Source organism: Branchiostoma belcheri, unplaced genomic scaffold, assembly GCF_001625305.1.
Source record: "Branchiostoma belcheri isolate BF01 breed outbred unplaced genomic scaffold, Haploidv18h27 scaffold13, whole genome shotgun sequence".
Lineage (NCBI taxonomy): Eukaryota > Metazoa > Chordata > Leptocardii > Amphioxiformes > Branchiostomatidae > Branchiostoma > Branchiostoma belcheri.
The window spans coordinates 3,957,189-3,980,341 of NW_017802713.1; the positions used below are offsets into that span (position 1 = coordinate 3,957,189).

The following is a 23,153-nucleotide window of genomic DNA, read 5'->3' on the forward strand; positions in this document are numbered from 1 at the left end:
GAGAGAGAGAGAGAGACAGAGAGAGTGTGTGTGTGTGTGTGTGTGTGTGTGTGAGAGAGAGAGAGAGAGAGAGAGAGAGAGAGAGAGTGTGTGTGTGTGTGTGTGTGTGTGTGTGTGTGTGTGTGTGAGAGAGAGAGAGAGAGTGTGTGTGTGTGTGTGTGTGTGTGTGTGTGTGTGTGTGTGTGTGTGTGCATCGCAGCCATGGCTGTACTTTTGTTGTGTCAATAAAGTTCTTCTGTGTTTGTTCTAGTTATATTCAGTATTTGGTAGACATGCTATGGTCACGAATTTTGGATGGCACTCTTTTGCTCGGGAAGACGATTTTGCTGCCAACATGTGCTTGGAGACTTGATAAAGGTCGTCAGATTTGTTGTTGTTTTAACTGTATTTGTTTTCTAAGACGGAAGCCGCGATGTTTGTGCTGAAGGTGGGAGGGGCCGGGTTGTTTACCGTTGTCATGACAACAGCGGTCTACTACTACTGCACACTACCGCTGACAGGTTTTCCTGAACCAGGGAAAGTCACGACCATCGTCATGTTTGTTCAGTTTCAGAGATTCATGGTGTGATGTCATTTTCATGCACGTATCTGTTTTTCTTAATTCGTCACAATTGAAGAAATTGTTTAGGTTTCTTGTTAACAGTGTTCCAATACGCTCTACGTTTCGGCCCCTGTAAATATACATAGAAAACTAGAAAGGCCAATATTTGCTTTGGAGCAAATACAGCGATGGGTTCACCACATTTTACCACATGGCAGGGAAAGAATGAGAAACACAAGGGAAAACAATGATTTACATTGATATAACTATAATATGAAGTAAAATACAACTAAAACAACAGTTGGATAGCTATTCCCTACTTTATTGGTTAGGATTTTTAATTGCATAATGCAAACTGTTGATTTTCAAAATAAAAAAAAAAAGTCCATGCCCGGCATTCCAATGCTGGAGCAGGAAAGCTTGAAATACCTACCAAAACACTTGAATACAGACATACTGTCAGTATGGAAATGCTTCTGTGCAGGTGTTAATCAAGTTAAATCCCAACAGCCAATCAGCAAGAAGTATAGAGGAAAGCTGCATGCCTATTGGTTGATGCCCTGCATTCCATTGTGATGACTCATGCCCAAACGTGGTAAACAAGGCAAACTAACACAGTAATACATTTGCTATAACACAGCCAAAAAACTCAAATAAAACCATTCTAAAAGCCTGTATCACAATAATTTAAAAAACGCCTAGGGGTATTTGCCCACTGTACCTCCATACCAAATTTCAGGACCTTAGGCCCTAAAATGAAGAAGCTGAATCCATTTAAAAAATGGCAGGAGAAGGAGAAGAAGGAGAAGAAACATCAGAAAAAGCAATATGGTTTCACCACACCACTTCGTGGTGTGGTGAACCCATAAAAATCCCTTTTATATTACAGTCCAACAATATTAAAACTTCAACTTTATTCATTTATTGCTCATCATTTTACAAATGTACAACAGCAGGGGAAGCAAAAGCGCATCCCCCTGAATTAGGTACAATTTGTCACATTATTTGAAAAACAGCTTTCACATTGAAAAACTAGCTATAGAGTCTCATACCTTCGCCAAATGATGTTAGTCTTTATGACTGACAAAGATGATTCCTCCTGATTATGCAAATAGCATACTAATTTGCATGAATTATATCATATTCTCCATCAAAAGACAGCATTATCTTAACAAAGAAAGCCATTCTAATTCCATTTCCTCATAAATTATGCAAATGAGGTCCTTATTTGAATAAGTTATGTTTAATGATGTTCAGGTTCACTTAACTTTTAAATACCCCAAGTATGAAATTCCAGGCAGTAACCATTATGGAATTAAAACATTTTCTCATTAATTATGCAAATTAAGTGTTAATTTACATAATTAATATCTGCCTGTGTTTCTCTCGTTCTCAATCACATATGTCACAAGATTGAATAGTCCTATAAGGTAATGCAGCTGATTTATAGAATTTCCTCATTAATTATGCAAATTACATCCAGATTTGCATAATTGTCACATAATTATATCAAGAGTCACATAAGCTACCTACATACCAAAAATTATGAAGATCCGTCCACCGGTTCTTGAGTTATCCTGTTTTGAATATTTTCAAAGAAATGTCCCTGCAGTTCCTGAGCAAGCTGCTAGGAGGCCCAAACTTATGTCACTTCTTCCCGAGCACAATGCCTACCTACCATCCAAATTTCGTCACCCTAGCATGTCTAGATCATGAGATATCAAAACCGGAAGTTCAGCTGCAGTGCCATTAGAAGCCGCTAGGGGGCCCAAAATCTAATCATTTCGAGGTTTCATCAAGACCTACCCACCTACCAAATATGAAGTCAATCCATTTAAGCCTTCTCAAGTTATCGTGTTTACAGACAGACAGACAGACACACACACACACACACACACACACACACACACACACACACACACGAACGCCACTGAAAACATAACCTTCTTGGCGAAGGTAATAATACATCTAATTTAACATATATACAAAAGACACATACAAAAATTATTTACAACATATATGTTGCACAATACATTGTACTTGTCGACCACAGTATAAATAGTTAGAATACACAGGTGTTTATACATCAACAGTTGTTGTTGTACCTTTCGGTAATTAGGGGAGGATTTATGAGTTCTTGGGGTTCGGAACGAGCTTAGACTATCGAAGGAAGGCCGGACGCAAACGCCGCCCGCCTGTAGATGACCCAACTTTGCTGGTGACGGACACGGCCTTTGATGGGGTCAAAGTGCGGGTCTACCAGCCACGGGGTCAAGGACAGGTCAAGGACGGGGCGGGTCTGGTCTTCATGCATGGCGGCGGATGGATACTGCCGTCTGTAGGTGAGTGACCACAGTGAGCTTGGTGTGATTAGTCTCGAAGCAGATGTAAGGAGCAAATTAATGTATTCTTCTCAGTTTTTAAAGTCCGTTTTCAAAGTTGTTTGGAGGAGACAAATCTAGTGCAATACTAGAAAAGTTGCACTAATTAGAAAAACTCGCGTAAAACACTGACAGCGGTTTCTACGCTACTGTATTTTGTGTTTGTTGGTTTGTATGTGTCTGATAATGTGAGCAGCAACTCGAGATGCTGTTATGGATCAGTGAGTAGGTGGGTATGCATGGGATAAGGGAAGGGAAAGTCAAGGGAAGGTCAAGTTTGATACAGATCCTTACATCTTCTTTAAGATTAGGAGTTCGATACAAAACGTAAATACTGTATATACATGTACAAAGAATATCTTCAGCGGCGTTCGAACTACGTGTATGCAATATGATATGAATCTGAATGCAATATGAATATGAATATATTGATATGAATGTCTTCATTTCTAATCATCGTTCACAATGTTTCTGTCTTCCAGATTTTTTCGACCACGTGACGAGACACATAGCTAAGTCAACTGGTGCAGTGGTTGGTTCAGTGGAGTGATGCTGTGGTACTACCTTCTCTTTGTAAGGCATGCAATACAATTTCAGGGCGGCAAAACAAATATAGTTCTCATGATGAGGAAATCTGTTTTATAATGACAGTAACTTCCATTTCTTAGCACATATTTGTCACCATTTCATACTTAATATTCAAGAGTCCTTTTATCTTTTTGGTAGGCATCAACGGATAAAGATCTACCTGTAGTAAGAAGCGAGAAGAAGAACCTGAACATATGTAGTTTTACTATGGATATATTATAGTCTCCCATTGCTATTTGCCGTGACCTGGACTTATAATATAGTTCGCAATGTATATGAGCAAAAATGTACAATAAAGGTCTTTCATTCATTCAATTCAATTGATATCCTCGCGCGCGCGGTAATCATTTATTCGCGTCAATGTGGCATAGCTTGCGAATACATTACATATAAAAAGTTCTCATGATCTGTGATATGTTCCGTGTAGCTTCAGTGGGTTGGCAGGTAATGGAAAAGTAACATTTTTCTTTCAGCTTTTGGCTGGCGCCTGAGCACATGTTCCCCATACCGTTCGATCGAAGACTGCCTCAACGCTACCAAGTACTTCCTATCCCACGCGGGTGAGTTCGGAGTGGACCCTGGTCGTGTGGGGGTGGCGGGCGATAGCACAGGGGGTAACCTGGCAGCGGCAGTGGCTCTCAAACTAACTCAAGAAAGCAGCACCAACGTCTGTCCTCTCAAACTACAGGCCTTGGTCTACCCCGCTCTTCAACATTTCGACTTCCAGACAGACTCGTACAGAACAAGGAAGAGTCCATTTTTAGATGGGCTATCCCATGCGACAAGCTGTATTAAACCTGTACCTGACTGCCGTAATGTCTCGTGGGCAGAGAAATTTGAGCGTAACGCTCACATAAGCGAGAGCATGAAGACGTCTCGATTCGCTGCTTGCGTGGACCGACATTTGCTCGACCCCTCGATCCCATGTGCACCCTAAAATGACCCCCCGTGCACCCTAAAATGACCCCCGTGACCTACCCGAAGAAATCAAGGATATCGTTAACCCCTATTTCAGCCCTCTCATGGCAGAGGATAGTCAGCTAGCCGGTTGTCCCAACACTTGTATTCTGGTGTGTGAGTTTGACGTAACGCGTAATAAAAGATGATGGCATCATGTACGCCAGACGCCTGGAGAAGGTGGGGGTAGGGGTAAGACTGATGCACTACAAGAATGGTTTTCATGGTATCCTGAATCTAATAACAAAACCGCTGGAGTTCCAGGTTGGGAAAGAGTTTATGTTTATAAAAAGTTTGGTGTCCTTTCTGAACGAAAATCTGTAGATGCTTCATAACAATTTTCTTTACGTATGAATATTGTGTCATATTAAGTATATCACAGATTCATTGACGGATCACCTGAGTGATTTGATATCTTTTTGTAGAATATACAGTAAAAGCACATGAAAAGCGCATACATGGATCAAAAGCGACTTCTAGCAAATAAAAGTGTCACTGCACATAAGATCGGCCTATGAATTTGAATTTTCAAACAAGCATGAGATCTTGCATTAGTGACCTGTCCATGTCCGCATGAATGACCCTATTTGAATTTGAGTTTCAGTCCACATCCCTGCAATAATATTGTGAGCTGCTAGCCGGCGCTTTTAGTCCTTTGGCGCGGGTAAGAGTTAGGCTAAGGTGATTATTATACTAGAAATATACTATCTATAAAATGCTGTGTACATCTTGGAGGTCATACACTCTAATATTGAAACCAGAGCCTTTGTTAGAAAGGCTTTCTAAAAATTGTTATGAAAGACTTTATTTTAAAAACAAGCGATGTTGAAATCATGGTTTCAAACTTCTAGTATACACACACAATTGTATGAAAATAACTTCATTATTGGTTTCAGGTAGCCTGTCATTATCCAAAGTGTTCAAGATTTCACTCCAAACATAGCGCATTATGCTTTCTTTTTGAAGATGCTTCAGCATATATTCTGCCGTTACTTTGATACGAAAACCTGACACATAGGAGTAGTATAATAATCAAATCACTATTGATATTCAATTTAAGTCCCATGACACGATATATAATTAAATAAAGTACTCAAGAAACAACGCCAAACAAAACATTTTTTTTCAAAAGTTCTATTTACATCTTAAAAACCAAAGTCCATTCTCTCTTTAAAAGTCACATCATTCATACTAGCGGTATAAAACGTTACCTTAAGTGTCCTGATATGGTGAATAACTCTTTACTATTCCGTAAGGCACTATTTACACCTTGTGCTTCTACTCTTTGCTAGTCACTATATAAACCAGCTTGTCTTTTGCATCAGCATAGGTTACAATGCATGGCAGTATTTGGTAATTTTGGTTCAACAACAAAATACAGCTGCACAAAATATGGTGGGACTTTTTTCGTCAGTCACAAAAAAGTGCTGTAAAATTGTTGTAACATTGCTGTAGTGTTCAATATATTTTCTTGTGATATGGTTCTAAGTACTTGTGCTTTTCAGAAAGAGATGCAATACTCTGATATGACAACAGGGGGAGCAGCAAGAATTCTATATCAGGAAGTTATAGGGTGGGGGTTAGAATGTACAAAATATACATTCTCTAACACATGGGTGTGAATTCACCTATTACTATTCTTCCCATACATTTGACCATGGTGGTTGATATGGCACACAGGATATGTCTAATATAACTACACTTTTGATATGAAACTATACAAAGACAATGGAATCCCAAGATCCAAACATATGCTCACATATTGTCTTCCCAAGATCCAAAAATGTGCTCACATATTGTCAAAATTGGCTCCAGTATGTAATGGCACAGTTATCGATGTCAATGATTACACATGAAATATGATATTTCACATCATTTTACATACATCAGTTCACATGTAACAATAATTTGGGCTTGGACAACATAGACCTTTTAACAGATCTCATTGCATGCTTGGAGGCATAGGGCATTGTGGGAAATACAGGAGACAAACTCATTACCATGACAATTTTGCTTGCACTGTGCACTACCCAGAATGCTCTGCATCCCCCAGGTCTGTGGACAAACTGTGAATGTACACATTAAAAAATAGTAAATAAGGATTCCATTGTCTTAACAAAGTTCTGCACTTTTGCAATCTATAAAAAAGATATGGTCATTTGGTGATACAACTATTTGTGATATGTGCATATGCAACTAACTAGACCAAAATGTTTTTAGATAAGGCACTAGATGGTACAGTTCAAAAATTCCTTTGCTGTATTCAAATTTCATAGCTTGCTTGGTGGGAAATATCACTTTCCTTCTAACAAGTTTAGCACATAAATGTAGGGTTCTCTTTTCTTATTGCTTAGAAAATACCTACTGTATAAGGCACAGGGAACATTAGAAATACAAAACGACACAGGAAAATATATCTCTTTTAGTCACTGGTATGACAGTGAACTTGTCAAAATGTTGAAAAAAGCGTTGCTGTAGACAAAAGCGAAGCAGCTATGATTTCTGTAAGCTTGTCATCTGTTGCTATGGCGATGGTTACCATAGTGATGATGACATTGCTAGGTGTATATGTTTTTATTACTAGTGCAACATTTTGCTCCTACATAATGGCAAGATCTGAGCCATTTGTTTTGTTTCAGTTAGAAACAAGTGGTCATTCCAAACTGTCATACAAAAAAAAACACATTTGGAATCTCTTAAACATACCATCCAGAATATTAGGGATAGCAACCATGCCATACAAAAGTCCATAGCTTGTTATTTCAAAAAGAAATGCAAAATGTGAACTTACAATTGGACTTTAAAAAAAAAGACGAAAATTTCATCATCTAAAATGGTGAAGCAGTGCCACCACACTCACATAAAGAAATATACAACTTAATAAACAACTAGAACAATTGCATAAGCAAAAGTATTCATCATTCAGATGGTCATTTTGACAATGTTTGAAAGAAAGTCATCCTAAAATCACAGAAACTTTTCAAGAAACTATTATAGGTGAATTTGATAATGCTGACAGTAAACTCAATAGTTCTGGATAAGTCAAAACAATACATATTGTTCCAACAATGTGTTTTTGTGCAACAGAGAGCACCAGGGTACTGTAATTGAATTTAAAGATTTCGCAGTTGGGGAGAAAAGGAGTTAAACTGTGTATTAAGTTGAAACAATTCTGTAATACAGTAATAATGCAATTTGTGGTATTGCAAATTTGTGGTGAAGTGGTCACTGCGAAAATCACTGCGAAAGTATCTGCAATTATAAAAACTGGTAGAATAACAAAATCCAAATAGTAATTAATTAAGATTTCTGCAAAAAAGAATTGAAGACAGTTTTGGTGGATGACTTGATGGCACTCCCACCGAACTGGCTTCCCGTCTTTTGTGAAAATTTGCTGATTATTTTTTTTCTTACTCTTTTGGCGTCTAACCATGATCAAAAAACCCTTGCAGTGCAAGAAAGCTCAATAAAGCCCAACTGAAGTAGTTGCCAGCAAAGCGGGTGAATTCATTGACCAACTATTTAACTTTAAGTCACTCTATTAAAAAATCTAAAACTTTAAACTCAATATATCATCCCACTCACTCACTTTGATTATAACATCTCATTCAAACGTATATATACAAAATAAAATGAAAAAAATTGTCCTCTCTATACCGTAAATTAAGCTATTTCTGAGTGATATGCAAACAGCTAAAAGATATGACTTTACTGTACTATAACTTCACCTCATATGATGTGAAAAATAACTTTTTTTTTCAAACTAACTACTTATAAAATGAAGACAAAAGTTATATATTGAGATATCAAACAAATGTTTACAACGCTAAGGTACACCCTACAGTGGTCAGGCCAGTAAAATTACTAGTGGTCAGATATTCCGTTGGTTTACCAAATAAAAAAGCCTCTTCTTACAACTTTTCAAAAAAATATGCCAATTTTTTCTCTTTTTTTTCAGTCATTTTTATTTCAGTTTTGATAATATCTTTGACAAAAAATATACAACCCATACATAGGTGGCTTGTGAACAAGAGACTGATTGGTCAGTAGGAATTCTCCTCTCATTGGTCAATTCCAATGATGCAGCCTTGTAATTGGTCAAGATCAGTTACCGTATAAGGCATGGATAAGGCTGAAGACCAGGTGAAACCAACAGAATATCCTGTTAAGTAGGTATAAAAGGCACCATAAACTTTGATATGACTCTATACTGTGCCAGATATTTTGTAAGTGGCCTCTTTGTGATATTGCTCGATATCTTAAAGGTTATTTTGCTGCTGCAGTCCTTGTACCGCCCTTCTGTTGGTTCCTTAACAGAATTATGGGCTATTATTTCACTTAACATGACTGCTTATAGTTATACACATGACTCTGTATCAGCCCATGGCTAGTTTCGGGGCTACCAAGGCCCGTAAGGACACACTTCGTCCCCTACAAACCATGCTGTCACTTCTTGTTTGCACAATAACTAACTTTTGTGAGCTTCAGCAAGGAAAACTTTGCATGGCACTCACAGGACGTAGTAAAAACACTCGAGGAATCTGTCATCCAAGCAACTGGATAGATTTTGAAAATGGTTTCAAAACGGTAGTAAAAATGGTTTATGTGCATGGTTTGCTTGTTGACTGGAGTTGTCCTTATGGGCCTTCGTACCAGGCTTGTTAATACTGTTGTTGCCTTGGGCTCCACTACAACCATGTGAGGAAGTTGTCGATCTTGGATGGTGAGAGCATGTTCTCCACATCGTTCAGTATGTCAGAGTTCAGGGCCTCCTGTAGACTGGGCACCAGCTCCTCACTGTCCACGTTAGAGCTCTCTGTCTCCGGGAAGCCCAGGTCCACGTTGGTGCCCTGCATGGTGTCCAGGATGTCCGGCATACCTCGCCCCCCTGGCTGCGGCTGGGTGGAGTTGGGCCGACTTGTCTGCATCTTTTCTGCGCCAGCTACAACGTCAAACAAGAAATCAGAGATCTGTAAATAATCTTATCATGTTGGTGAATGGTTGAAAACCAATATTCTTTATTCGCAACGACAAGTGTTCTTCTGTGGTTGTGAATAATGATCTTTGCTATTTAAGAAATCTGAGATTTCATAATTCCGGATAATTTTCGATTTTCGTGGCCCTCCATGTGCTACATGTATGACTAGCACATCAGCAGAACGTATGTATATACTGTGCCTGCACGAAACCCAGATTTTTCACAGTTTTTGCTGGATGCTTGATCATCTGAATTTTGTCTGCTGCACAACATTTGAAAAGTATGCAAATATGACATAAACAAAATGTTCTGCTATGCACAATACATTACTGGTTTCATGTAGGCACAGTACGGTATGTCTGCAAGTAGTGTTGTGTACCTACACCCCCATTTAGGTTCAGGTCCGGGTTCAAGTCCAGAGGTTTAGGTTCATTTCTGGAGTTGTAAGTCCGGACCTAAACCCATGTACAAAATTGCATGTTGGCAACCTTGCAATGTTGTCTGGGCAAAACTGCAGCCACATAACATGGAGGCCAACAGCTATAACGATGCCTGATTGCAATGTTTTCTTCATTTTGCAGCGCAGATTTTGCAATATACATGTACATGTATGGAGGGCTTTAGGTGGTTTTGAAAGAAAAAGGGTATGTGACATTTTTTTTTTTTTTTTGTAATAAGTCCGGAATCGTTTCTTGACTTTTAGGTTTTTTTTGGACTTGAACTTTAACATTTTTAGAAGTCTGGAACCGGTCCACCAAACCAGTACACAGCACTATCTACAAGTGTCTGTACATGACCGATGCTGTAGGAAGAAGTTGAGCTCACTGTTTTCTGACGTGTCCATCTCGTCCACATTACTGAGGAAGTCCTCGGGTGTGCGTGGCAGGGAGTAGTTACTGCTCATGCCCAGACCACTGTCGGCGCTCTCGTCACGGCTGTGGTACGGAGTCCCGCTGCTCAGGAACGGGTCCATGCCTGCCGACAACAAGGTCACTTGTTTATAATTACTTAGTATAAATCCTATATAAATAATAGAAATATTGTTAAAGATTTTAATAATTTGGTATAGTACACGAACGTGCATCTTTTAACCAACGCATTTTACTAGTTTTATTTATACATTGTATACTTCTACTGTACATAAATTGTAGTTGTAATTCATAATTTTTAACCTTTAGTAATAATTGTATAAGTCTATGATAATGTATGTATGTACTGTCACCATAATTCAGTCTTAGGACTGCAAGTGTGGCATACATGTATGTGAGGGGAAATTTCAAATAAACCATTCTTACAAAGGTCACGGTCTGGACAGGACTGTTCTAACTAACACAACGTTTCTACTAGAGGCTGAGACCATCAACACAACCAAATATTTCACAAGTCATTCAAGGAATCTTAGAGATACAAAATGAATGTCACATTTTTAAAATCATAATTTTTTAAAATCATATTCCAATAATGAATCAAATTCAAGGACCAACCAGGTCCAATTTTTCAGCTTACACATGTAGTTGTACATGTAGTTGTAAAAGTAGTTGTACATGTAGTTGTACATGTACAAGTAATAGAGGCGACCATACTATTACTCTACAAGTAATAGAGGTGACCATATGTTGCATACTTGTATAAATTACTATAAGAAGTAAATTTATTATCATGTATGTCATACCTGGGCACAAAACATTTTGCATTGAAATGTGTGTTTTCTCAGGTGGGTATGATATAAATAATATACAACATGCCCCACCCTCAGTCCCAGCCCCCCTGGGAGTGGGGATGTACCACGTACCTGTAGTGGTGACGGCCTGCATCTCTGACGAGGTCTGGGTGGGGTTTTGCGAGGCGGAGGACACGGCGGCCTGCGACGCGGGCGGCATCCCTGCCACGTTCATCTGTTCCTCAGGCATCTGACCTGCACGCAAGGCCATCTCCTAGGGACAAACACAGGAGGTCACTCTACCGAACTACTCATGCAGGGCTCAACTAACTCAGGAAATTCAACTAACTGTACATGTACAGATCTCAATTTATCCCATCCCACACAATTACATGTGATTTAACTCATTTATTTCTCGTGCAAAAGTTGTGTGAATTGCATTTTTAAATCACACATTTCACACATCTTGATTTAAAAATCAAAATTGAAAGCCATATGAAGTCGTGTAAATTAGAGATCTGTACTGTATGGAAATGCCAAAATATTTATTGTACCTGGAGTTTTATTTTGTGTTTTTGCAGGGACTTCCTCACCACAAGTCATTGACATACAATTGTAACTGTAATGTACTACAAAATTATTCTGTCTGCAGATTTCAAACCTTATCCATGGTACTGCGTAATATAACCACTGCAACATTTACAGTTCCTTTTTTTCAGGCACTTAATTTGGCTGTACACGTTTTTGTTCTTCAAATTTTCAAGTGTTTTAACCCTTAGTGTAAGAAGTAAACAAATCTAACTTTGAAATCAAAGTGTTTTACGAGTTTGGACAGGTGGGAAATTGCAAACAACTGGCCAGATGTCATCCTAGAGAGGACACATGATGTAAATATTTTATCCACTCTAGTTAGTGCAGGTGTAGGTTAACCCTCTCCTAGCCTAGCAGGAAGAAGGTTATCCTTGGCAGGGTTGGACAAGTCTAATTGTCCACTTGCCCAGGTCAAGTAAAAGTACTGTTCTGGCAAGGGAATATCCCCCTGTACTTGCCCGATTGGGCAAGTAAATTTTTTGGATGCGAAGTATAGCTGCTATGGTTTTTGGAGCAAAATTACTCATCATTTTACCATAATGATATTTTATTATGCCCTTTTGTCAGAAAATCCATTACAAGTCTCAAACCACCTTATTTTGCTAAATAAAGCATGCAGCATTATAAACTCTAAAATAAAATAAAATAATTTCCTTGCTGGTATTAAAAATGCATATAAAAATGCCATGTATATTTTGGGCAAGTGAAAAGTTAGTTCGGGCAAGTAGGAATGACCACAACGCAAGTGGATTTTTGAAAACTTGTCCAACCCTGCTTGGTACATTTTACATAACCTGTAGCATGTTGAACAAGGTACATGTAAGTCCAAAGCAGGTTAATTAACCTTCCCCCTGCTGCCTAACCCTGTAACCAATACAAACTTGGTGCCAAACAGGCTATCTCGGTAGGCAGAAGGTTTAAGTAGAAAAGCTACACATGATTATCATATCCTGCTAGAGCTACCAAACTAAGAAGAAAAGTCAGAAAATTAAATTATACATTATTTAACATTTGTGTGTGTTTTTTGTGCACCTGTGCATGTTTTTTTGTCTACTATAAACGTCCTGACTCGATCCCAACTGTCATTCTAAAACATCTTTGGAAAGAGCTACTTTTCACAGACGATCCGGCAAAGCACACATAAATACGAAGAGTAAATAGTCTACAGTTTCTGCTCTACTGAAGCCTTCTCCAATCCCCACAGTTGGACCCACAGACACACCAGAATGGGTATTGTGTTGTGTAGACATGCTTGAAATTTATTCAGCCCTCTCCAGTGCCTTTGTTAATCTGTGCTGCCCTGCCTATGACAAGTAGATCATTGTCCTGTGCACAGTCCCTCCTATACAGCAGTGCTGTTGACTCTGCCAGCATGTAACGCCACCTCCTAGTGACTCCTGCCAAGCCCGCGCAAACAATCCGCTGACCTTTCCTCACCCGTACGGCTGGAAGCACTCGCCGTGGGGAGTTCACATGACCTTGGGTGTTCCGCCAACAAGAGGAGGGGGGGTTTTCAAGGTCACCAGTGATTGACTCACCAGGTCGTCTTGGCTTTGTCCTTCTGAGATAAATCAGTTTTCCTTCAGAAATGCCTTTTGCAAATGTCTCCACAACTGCTATTTACACAATCAAGAAGCTAACTTTTTAAAGGCATCCAATGAAATTTCAGGCTGGTAAAACAAAACAAAAAATGGATGAGGAAATCTGTCTGATATAAAGTGTACTGCCATTTCTTAACACCTTTTCCTCATCATTTCATACTTAAAGCATTTGAGACAGCCCCAAAACAAGCTACATGATTAGTGGTACCACCAATAAATACATGTATCTAGAAACGGTCTATGATCAAGAATTGTCTGTCCACAACATCTCATTTAGCCTCACTGATATCAGTATGCTATAGGGTACAAATTGACTCAACTTAAACTACATTTGAAATTGACCAGAAAATTGACTTTAATAACCCAGTTTTCCTGCTCTGAGCACCTTTTTAACTAGTGTTAACTACTGTTTCAATACTCTTACTGGACTAAAAATTTCTAAGCTTTTGATAATCATACAGTAGATCTACTAGTGTGACATCAGCATCAAAACTACATCAGCACTTCTCCAGTTAACAGGTAAGAGTAAAGTGTTGTTACAGTAGTGTTAGTTTGCTAAAACAACCTACTTTTCCTGGAAAGACCCAAACGACAGTTCTAAACATTGTGTTGGAAAGTTTGAGACTGTGGTGTCTGGAGTGTGTATACTCTACACTCAACAATGGCCTCTCAAGATAGTTTACCTTTTTTTCTAAACAGTTACCAGGGCCAGTGCTCAATAACAAACCTTTCAAACAGAACAAAGACGAAATACAACAGACTGCACCTGAACACACTAAGGGGGAGGGGGGCTTCTGTTCAAAGATGTAGTGAACAGTTTCACTGTCACAAACCACGAAATATAACCAAGTGGGCACAAATAGTGAAATTCCCTGCTACTCATTATTAATCATTCAAGCATTTCTGTTTTTGCCAATAAAAATATCAGAACTACTAAAACTTTTTATTATGAAAATACTGTAAATGTAGATGCTTTTAGGGTGATTTTATTTCCACAGTTTTTGCAATGACCTCGTAAAATCGCAACACCCCAAACATGTTTTATAGTTCTATTATACTACAGAATTGTTTCAACTGTGAACTTCAAACACTGCAAACTCTTTTCCTCTCCAACAACAAAATAAAACTGTGAAGGCGAATGTATTTACAATATACAGTAAACCTTGAAATGTTGTTTGCTGACAACTTCAAATTTTACAAGATAGATGGTATATTCGTTGGGAAGTTCAGAACCTTGAACATAAAGTCAACATGAATATTTCTCTGTTTACTGTATAGGAATGATTGCACACCAGTTGTAAACATGAAGAGGCTCTATTGTGTAATTTCTCTCTCAGTATTATAAACATGAATTTTGTGCTGTTCTAGTATTATGTTTTCCTTCTTTTATGTTGCCAGGAAACCCTTGTTCTAACTACAAACTCTTTCCTAATTCAGTCTAACCCTAACAGTTTAGTTTTGCTTGTTTTTGCCACAATATCGCCATGTCCTTCAACACTTTTACAGACTTGAACGCTGCGTACAGTCACGGTGGTTGACGTCAGCTGATAGACGATATCTTTTGTCTGATGGTTGGTTTTTCCCACAAGGCTGGAGCTGGCTATCAGTACAGGGATCTTAGTGTGAAAGGATACCGGCCTAAAGGAAAGCAGCTAGAGTTTCCCATGTAGTGTTTGGTGAGGTTAGTCTTGCTTCACTGGTTAGCTGATAGTGGGTTTCTACCAGTTGAAAGGCGTCCAAATTTTGCCATTTCAAGGTGGCAAAGTAAAAAAAAAATATTCTGGATGGGGAAATCTGATATTGATATTTATTGCCATTTCTTAGCATATTTTCATCATCATTTCATACTTGAATAACTTTTTTTAATTCAATAGTGAGGAGTCCCTTTTACCACCATTACATAGAAACAGTTTATGATACAAATTAAACAAGCAATCGTTTTCTGTCTGCAACATGGAATTTTTGCCTTACAGATACATTTATCAGTACACCATGAGATAGGGTTGATTTAACTTACTACATTGAAATAATTATCAGAAAATTGACTTTGAAATTTACTGCCCTGAATTTGTTCTATAACTGGACTGTATGACCACCAGGGAAGTTTACAAATTACAGTTCCTTATTTTACTGACAGCTACAATGTGCGTCAAGCAACACTCTAGACTGGCGCTTTCTTAGTAGCCCCAGCTGCAGTAGTTATAATATCAGCGGTGACGACAAGCTTCGCCTGACTGATAGCCTAATATAGGTATAAAGGTTCCTACAGGCCGGCCAGGGCCATGGAAGACTCAAGCTCACTTCTTAAGTTACATCTCTAAAAACACCCAAATTGATTTCAGGGCAGCAAAACTGGATTTCAGTTTTTTTTATGTACATGTTGTAAGTTGAATCAACCCTAGCCCATAGCGCAATGAGGCAAAATTTGTGACGTCGCTGATGGAAAACAGTTCCTCGTTTTGTATCATAGGCTGGTTCTGGCGATTTATTGGTGGTACCAAAAAATAAAGGGACTCCTCATGTAGCTTGTTTAGGGGCTATTTCAAATGCTTCAAGTAGGAAATTATTACTATTATGAAATGATGACGAAAATGTGCTAAAAAATGGCAGTAAATGTCAATATCAGATTTCCTTGTCCGGAATATTTTTTTGTTTGTTTTGTCACCATAAAATTACATTGGATACCTTTAACAAGATCACTAATGAAGCATTTGCCTCTACCCTCCTGAATCTGTACTACTTAGATACCTCAAAGAGGTCCTACAATACAATGTATATAACATTATTCTTACAAACAACAGCGTTCTTTCTTGTTTTCAACAGTAGTGTATGTAAGCAAAATCAAAACCATTCTAACGTTCTGTTACAAAGGGGGCCTTTTGGCAGAGTAGGGCAGTTTTAAGGGACTGTACGATATTTACCGGGGAGGGGGGGCCGGTCGTCCGGGGGTAGCGTAAAAAAATTTTCCTAGGCCCTCCCCCCAGGTCAAAAAATTTTTTCCTAGGCTCTCCCCCCGGCTCAAAAAATTTTTCCTAGGCCCTCCCCCCGGCGTGAATCATAGAGAGTGAAATTTCCTATGGGGAGGACGAGATTTTGTTTGAAAATTTCCCCGCATGAAGCGCCGAAGGCGCGAGCCATCGAGCCGCAGGCGCCACTAGAGCCCGAGTAGGCCCGGCTTTTTTTGGGGGGGGGGCATGTCCCCCCCTCCGGAAAAATTTTGAATTTCAACCCATGTTTTGCATGTTGAGGGGCAAATTTGGCAGCACAAATTTTGCTGGTACATCGAGCTATAAATTTAAAGTCAGTAACGTTAAGGTCAGTCAGTGTAATCCTCTATCTAGCCTACCTTTCGTCCACGTCTTCCGCGTCAATTTTATTACAAACAGGGAAACAATATTGCCAAGTTACGTGTTGTTTTCAATTAACTTTGGAGGGACATAGATATAAATGTTAAAATAGTCCTTGGTTTAAAAAAATACCAAATTAATCCGTCGACATCCGACATCCACGCCGAGAAGTTCGAGCGAGTTGCGAGGCGGGACCAGCGGGTCACCTTTGGCGACGCACGCACACCACTGGGAAGGGTGCGTTGAACGGCGAAAATTAATTTTCAAAATCTTCAGACAAGCCATCCCTACATTTTTGATCGGTATCGTTTCGCGGTGTCGCGATTGTCGCGATTTTAATCCATGTAATTTGGCTGTGTAGGTCAGTTTCGCCGATTCTGGCGAAAATGCAAGATTTTGAAGGGGACTGTGGGAGATTTGGGCGAATACATTATAATAATAGGGATGGATATTATTGGAACGTAAAATTCTGCCGATTCCAATGACTGACAAATCGCTACGATATGTATGGACAGACGTTTAATCATGTTTTGAACGTGTATAAAAACGTTGTAGAGTTAAAGGGATCTTCAAAAAAAAATTTACCTAGGCCCTCCCCCAAATTAAAATATTTTTTCCTAGGCCCTCCCCCTGGTTCAAAATTTTTTTCCTAGGCCCTCCCCCCTCAGACGACCGGCCCTCCCCCCCGGTAAATATCGTACAGTCCCTAATGTGACACCATGTAAGTTCTAAAGCTCACGAGGGTTCTTTGACAGCTATGTAAGAAAAACAAGGCTTCTCAGTGGCTTGTTGTCCTCTACCGTCCATGCAGTTGAGCTTAGAAAGCTCATCCTGCCAACACACAGACAGCCCTGTGACTCAGGATACAGGTCAGACCACCATGTCACACACAGACCTGTCATCCCTGGGACATACCAGCTTACAGCACCACTCAGCCAAAACCAGTTCCAGCCAGAACCAGGCCGAGGGTAGCAAAGGGGGTTATAGGAATCTACTTTCTGTCACTTTGATTATAACCTATAGAGGCTGCCTGCTACAGGTGTTATTACAGTTCCTGTTACCTTACTTCCCCCTGTACTGCAACCTTGTCGTGGTGGGGAGGCTTGAGAACCCCAATGACCCTGTGGGCTATACCGGCGGGGACTCACAATCCCCGGCAGGTTCAACCATGCCGGGCAGGCTACAGGTGAGAGGTCAGACCAAAGGCAGTACACAACGGAGGGAGGGACCCGCAGGCAGTCGTTGGTGCGGAGTGATCCATAGCCATCTTCTGGCATCCCCTGCAGCTCTAGGGATGCTTCGGACGTATAGACCTCGTCTCTCCTTCGGAGCTGGTTCTTAGAGTCGAGAGGGAGACGGTGCGCTTTGGGCAAGGCATCGTTTCCAAGTACGCCCCGGCACAGCAGAGGTCCGTTAATCTCAGCGGGAAAGGGCAGTCTACGGGTTATAAGTTCTCCTAAATTGGCGTATGGGAGGACGCCACGGGCCGCTTTCTGACGGTGGGAGCGGCTGTTTAGCTGCATAGGATGCGACTACCGCCCGCCAAAGCCTGGCAGCCCCAGGCCAGTAAGGTGTCGACCCGCCACATCTGCTATCCTTATAGGGTGCGTGAGGATAGACCAAAAGTCGAAGGGCAGATGTAATGCTGTACCCGATACTAAAAACAGAAAGAAGTACTTACGTGTTGGGACATGGAATGTGAGAACTATGTTACCTGGATTTGACAATGTAGATATAAGACACGGGGAATTGAGAAAGACTGCACTTATTGACGAAGAACTTCAGAAACTACAAATGGACATTGTGGCTCTCCAAGAAACAAGGATAGCTGGGAGTGGGTGTTTAAGGGAGGCAAACTTCACTTTCTACTGGAGGGGTTTGGAAGCAGATCAACCGCGGTGGCATGGTGTAGGCTTTGCTGTAAAAAATACCCTTCTTCAATCCATAACTTCACCTGTTGGAATCTCGGAACGCCTAATGTTGATGAGGCTCAATACGGCTGGAGGCTACGTCAACCTCATTAATGCATATGCACCAACCTTAGCTGCATCTATGGAACTGAAAGATAGCTTCTATGGAATGCTTGGACAGGCTTTTCAGTTCGATCCCACATGGAGAGCAGCTGTACCTTTTGGGTGACTTTAATGCACGGGTAGGCAGAGACCACGACACATGGCCTACATCACTCGGCCACTTTGGTGTTGGGAAGATGAACGAGAACGGACAGAGGCTTCTGGAGTTTTGCTCAGAGAGGGATCTCGTTATCACCAACACAATGTTTGGAGTGAAAGAATGCCGAAGAGTGTCATGGTGCCACCCAAGGTCCAAGCATTGGCATCAACTAGACCTGGTAATCACCCGCAAGCAACATCTGAACAATGTGAAGGTAACCCGCTCCTTCCACAGTGCGGACTGTGACAGTGATCACTCACTGGTAGCCAGTAGAGTGGAGGTCACACACAAACGCATCCATAGGCGGAGACCTGAGGCCAGGCCCAGAGTCAACGCCAAGGTGGCCAGGGAGCCAGAGAGCAAGGAAATCTTCTCCAGGGAGTTTTCTCGCAGGATGCAAGGGTGTGCGGCTGGCGGCACAGTGGATCAAGTATGGCATACACTGAGTAAGAGCATATACGACAGCGCAGTGGCCAGTTGTGGTGTTAAACGACATGAGGGCAAGGACTGGGTTGAGGCGTACGCTGGTCTTCTCATGCCCTTACTCGATGCCAAAAAGTCTGCAATGCTTGAACACAAACAAACCCATCGCAAGCAACACTGGATCGCCTCCGACATGCTAGATCAGAAGCACAGAGGGAAGCTAGGAGGTGTGCAAACCAGTACTGGACAGAGTTATGCACATCTATCCAAACTGCTTCTGATGTGGGAGACGCAGGCACGATGTACAGCCTCATGAAAGTAGCTCTTGGACCTAGAGTCTCAAAAACAGCGCCTCTTAAGACGAAGGAGGGAGAAGCAATTACAGACAAACAAACAACTAGACAGATGGGTCGAACACTACTCTGAGTTGTACTCAAAGGAAATAGCAGAGAAACCTAGACTGGAGGAGGTCCTACCAGCATACCCAGAACTAGCAGAGTTAGATGCCATGCCTGAGGAGAGTGAACTCCTAGAAGCTCTGAGTGCTCTACCCAGTGGCAAGGCACCTGGTCAGGATGGCATACCGGCAGAGGTCCTGAAGGAGAACAGAGAAGTCATACTGCCCTACTTGTACGAACTTCTCCGACAGTGCTGGGAAGAAGGCAAAGTCCCAAATGAAATGTGCAATGCCAAGATCGTGACACTCTATAAGAACAAAGGTGACCGAGGGGACTGCAACAACTTCAGAGGGATTTCACTGCTGAGCATTACTGGCAAAGCTATTGCACGTATAGTACGCAAGCGCCTACAGACGCTAGCAGAACGGGTGCTACCGGAATCCCAGTGTGGTTTTAGAGCAGGACGGTCCACCACGGACATGATCTTCACCTTGCGACAACTGCAGGAGAAGTGTAGGGAGCAGTGTATGCCTCTCTACATCGCCTTCGTCGACCTGACCAAGGCTTTCGACACGGTGTGTAGACCTGCCCTCTACAAAGTACTCAAGAGCGTGGGATGTCCACCCAAACTCCTAAAATTGGTCATCTCTTTCCACGAGGACATGAAAGCCTGTGTCCAGTTCGATGGTGCAACATCTGACTTCTTTGACATCAAGAACGGAGTCAAGCAAGGGTGCGTGATGGCGCCGACCCTCTTCAGCATTTACTTTGCTGTACTCCTCCGTTACGCCTTCAAGGGAAACCAGGATGGTGTGTACATAAGGTCACGCACAGACGGCTCACTGTTCAACCTGGCAAGACTCAGGGCAAGAAGTAAGACCGTTGAGTCGTTGTGCAGAGAGCTCCTGTTCGCTGATGATGCAGCACTCACAGCTCATAAGGAGTCTGCTCTGCAGGGACTGTTGGACAGTTTGGCCCGGGCTTGTGACCTTTTTTGCCTTACCTTCAGCGTCAAGAAAACGGAGGTAATGGGGCAAGGTACTCTTGTCCCACCTTTGATTACACTGCACGGAAATCCCCTCCGAACAGTTGACAGGTTCACTTACCTGGGATCGGTGATGACAAGTACCCACTCTTTGGACGAGGAAATAAATGTAAGGATCGGCAGAGCTGCTGCTTCCTTTGGAAAACTAAGTAAAAGAGTGTGGGAAAATCAAAAGCTGACAAAAAAGACAAAAGTACTGGTCTACAACACATGTGTACTGTCGACTTTATTATATGGCAGCGAAGCTTGGACAGTGTACTCGCGACAAGAAAAAAGACTCAACAGTTTCCACCTACGCTGCTTGCGGAAGATCTTAAACATAAAATGGCAGGACAAAATCACAAATGAGCTAGTTCTCCAGCAAGCAGGATCACTGTCCTTGTTTGAGATCCTGCGGCGAAACAGGTTGCGCTGGCTAGGCCACGTGGCCAGGATGGACGACAACAGGCTTCCCAAGAAAATACTGTACGGCGAACTCTCTCAAGGGAGTCGACCAAGGGGAAGGCCTAAGCTCAGGTTTAAGGATTTGTGCAAAGCTACTCTCCAAGACTTCTCCATTGAATCTTGGGAGAAGGCAGCAAGCGACAGAAGTAAGTGGAGAGCAGCGATACACAAAGGAACAGAACTGTTCAAAGCTGCTAGAGAGAGCAGGAAAGCAGAAGCTAGGAGCAGGCGAAAGGGACCTGTAGAGAAGAGCACCACACGGGAGTACTGTTGCCGATTCTGCGGCAGAGCCTGCAGGGCCAGAATCGGCTGTACCAGCCATGAGAGGCGCTGCCCGGCCAGACCCGCAGAGAGTGACTGAAGCTGTAGACCGTCTGACAAGACGACAAGGGCCCAAGACGTTACCCTTAGAAAATCAAGTTGTGAAATTGCAAGTTACAGATGCATTTTCTCCCACATTAAGGTCACCACAAAACCCCTTGAACATCCTTCAATTATTATGAATTCAAGACCAATACTAGAAAAAAACCTGCTACTGATGATACTTGTCTTCTTTTGTACTTTGACTTGGGAATTACTTTTCTTACTCCAATAAATATCTAATCCATATAAATTTCAGACTGTGTGTTGACAGCTAACAAAATACGTCGATGAAGGTTAGACATCTAGCTAACAAAATATATCATCTATGGGTTATACAACAGTTACTGTAAAAATAATTTGTACTTGACCTAAGAGTTGGCACATAACAGGAACCATGCAAAGTTAAACCACATCACTGTGCACAGTATATATAGCACAATAAATCTGGCAAGGACAGCTCGAAACAAGTTACGCCCTGAAAGTACTGTCAACACAAATACTTTTGTAGTGGTTTTATGTTCATTTTTTTACAGTGATCTCTTACTGTTAACTCATAATCTCATAAAAATTGTGTTTTATACTTCTATTGTAATACAGAATTGCTTTGACCATGAACTTCAGACACTATCAAACCTCCTACCTTAATAAAACCAACGTGAAAGTAAACACATTTACAGTAAATGCTTGTCTGTCACAACAAGCCACCATATTGGCTGTGACATTTAAAAACTGCACACACTAGAGCAGGGATTTAAATCACTTCAAGTGTAACAAAGGTGGGTGGTTCCCCCTCCACACCTTTCTCCACACCTTCACATACCTGTCTATTGTCCTCATGCCTGTCTATTGTTCTCAGTACCCCCTCAGGCCTACACACCTGGCATATAGCCATTGTGTTTGACACATATGACTTTTTCAACTTTGACTTTTCGACATCAAAGAGCCCAAGGTGGCTAATCATACGTATACTTTTTACTTCAATGATCTCTTGCTAGTAAGTTGTTACGCTTCAATAACCAAACAAATAGTCCCTTCCAAATACATCCTACGTGTCTTTACTTATACTTAGTAGTGTTCTAGCCAGCCTGTAACTGAAGATTTGGAAAATCTTGAAAGGTAGTTAGGTTAGTTTAAGGTTAGTTTAATGGCATCTATTTCTATATCTTTACACATCAAATTTTTTCAGTCAAAGATGACAGATAAGGCAACATTTTTCCATCATGAATAGTAAACAGAAGGAACAGTACACAGGGACACAGTCCTACATAAATATCATTTTTGTTGTTTTTTTTGTTAGCTGGAAGGCCAGATTGTAATGACTTCCAAATGGTAGTGACCGATGGTGATATATATAGAATGCCAGCAGAAACAAGGCCATGGACACATGAGCTGAGTTACTACTGAACTCCCACTGCACAATTCTGACAGTGATTACTGTAAATGCATGCACCTTTGCAGTGGTTTTATTACATGGGAAAAGGAGGTTTGAGCTGTGATTGAAGTCCACAGTTCATAAAACAATCCGCAGTAGGAACTACAAAACACTTATTCGTGGTGTTATGATTACACATGCAGAGGACACAGAAAAACCATGAAAAGAAAACCACTGTGAAAGTAAAACATTTACAGCAATATTCAAGTCAACTTTGTACAGCACAGTCTAT

General features: G+C 41.0%; 2 protein-coding genes across 4 annotated transcripts in view; one reads left to right on the plus strand and one right to left on the minus strand.

Moving 5' to 3' along the window:
• Positions 1–412: 412 nt before the first annotated feature.
• LOC109463736 (arylacetamide deacetylase-like) lies at positions 413–6,539 on the plus strand. Its single transcript, XM_019760584.1, is given in 6 exon segments — positions 413–562; positions 2,661–2,883; positions 3,405–3,468; positions 3,984–4,023; positions 4,025–4,245; positions 6,521–6,539. Coding segments are annotated over 6 exon segments (717 nt in total).
• A 999-nt stretch (positions 6,540–7,538) lies between these two features.
• LOC109463791 (transcriptional coactivator YAP1-like) overlaps positions 7,539–23,153 on the minus strand; it is a 40,057-nt gene continuing 24,442 nt past the window's right edge. For 2 of the 3 annotated variants that reach the window (XM_019760655.1, XM_019760653.1), the window contains exons 6-8: positions 11,238–11,379; positions 10,271–10,420; positions 7,539–9,409 (exon numbers count right to left, since the gene is read on the minus strand). In XM_019760655.1, coding sequence (XP_019616214.1) covers positions 9,156–9,409; positions 10,271–10,420; positions 11,238–11,379 — 546 coding nt within the window. In that variant the 3' untranslated portion in view covers positions 7,539–9,155. The remainder of the gene's footprint in view (positions 9,410–10,270; positions 10,421–11,237; positions 11,380–23,153) is intronic. The other variant, XM_019760654.1, reaches the window with a different exon arrangement.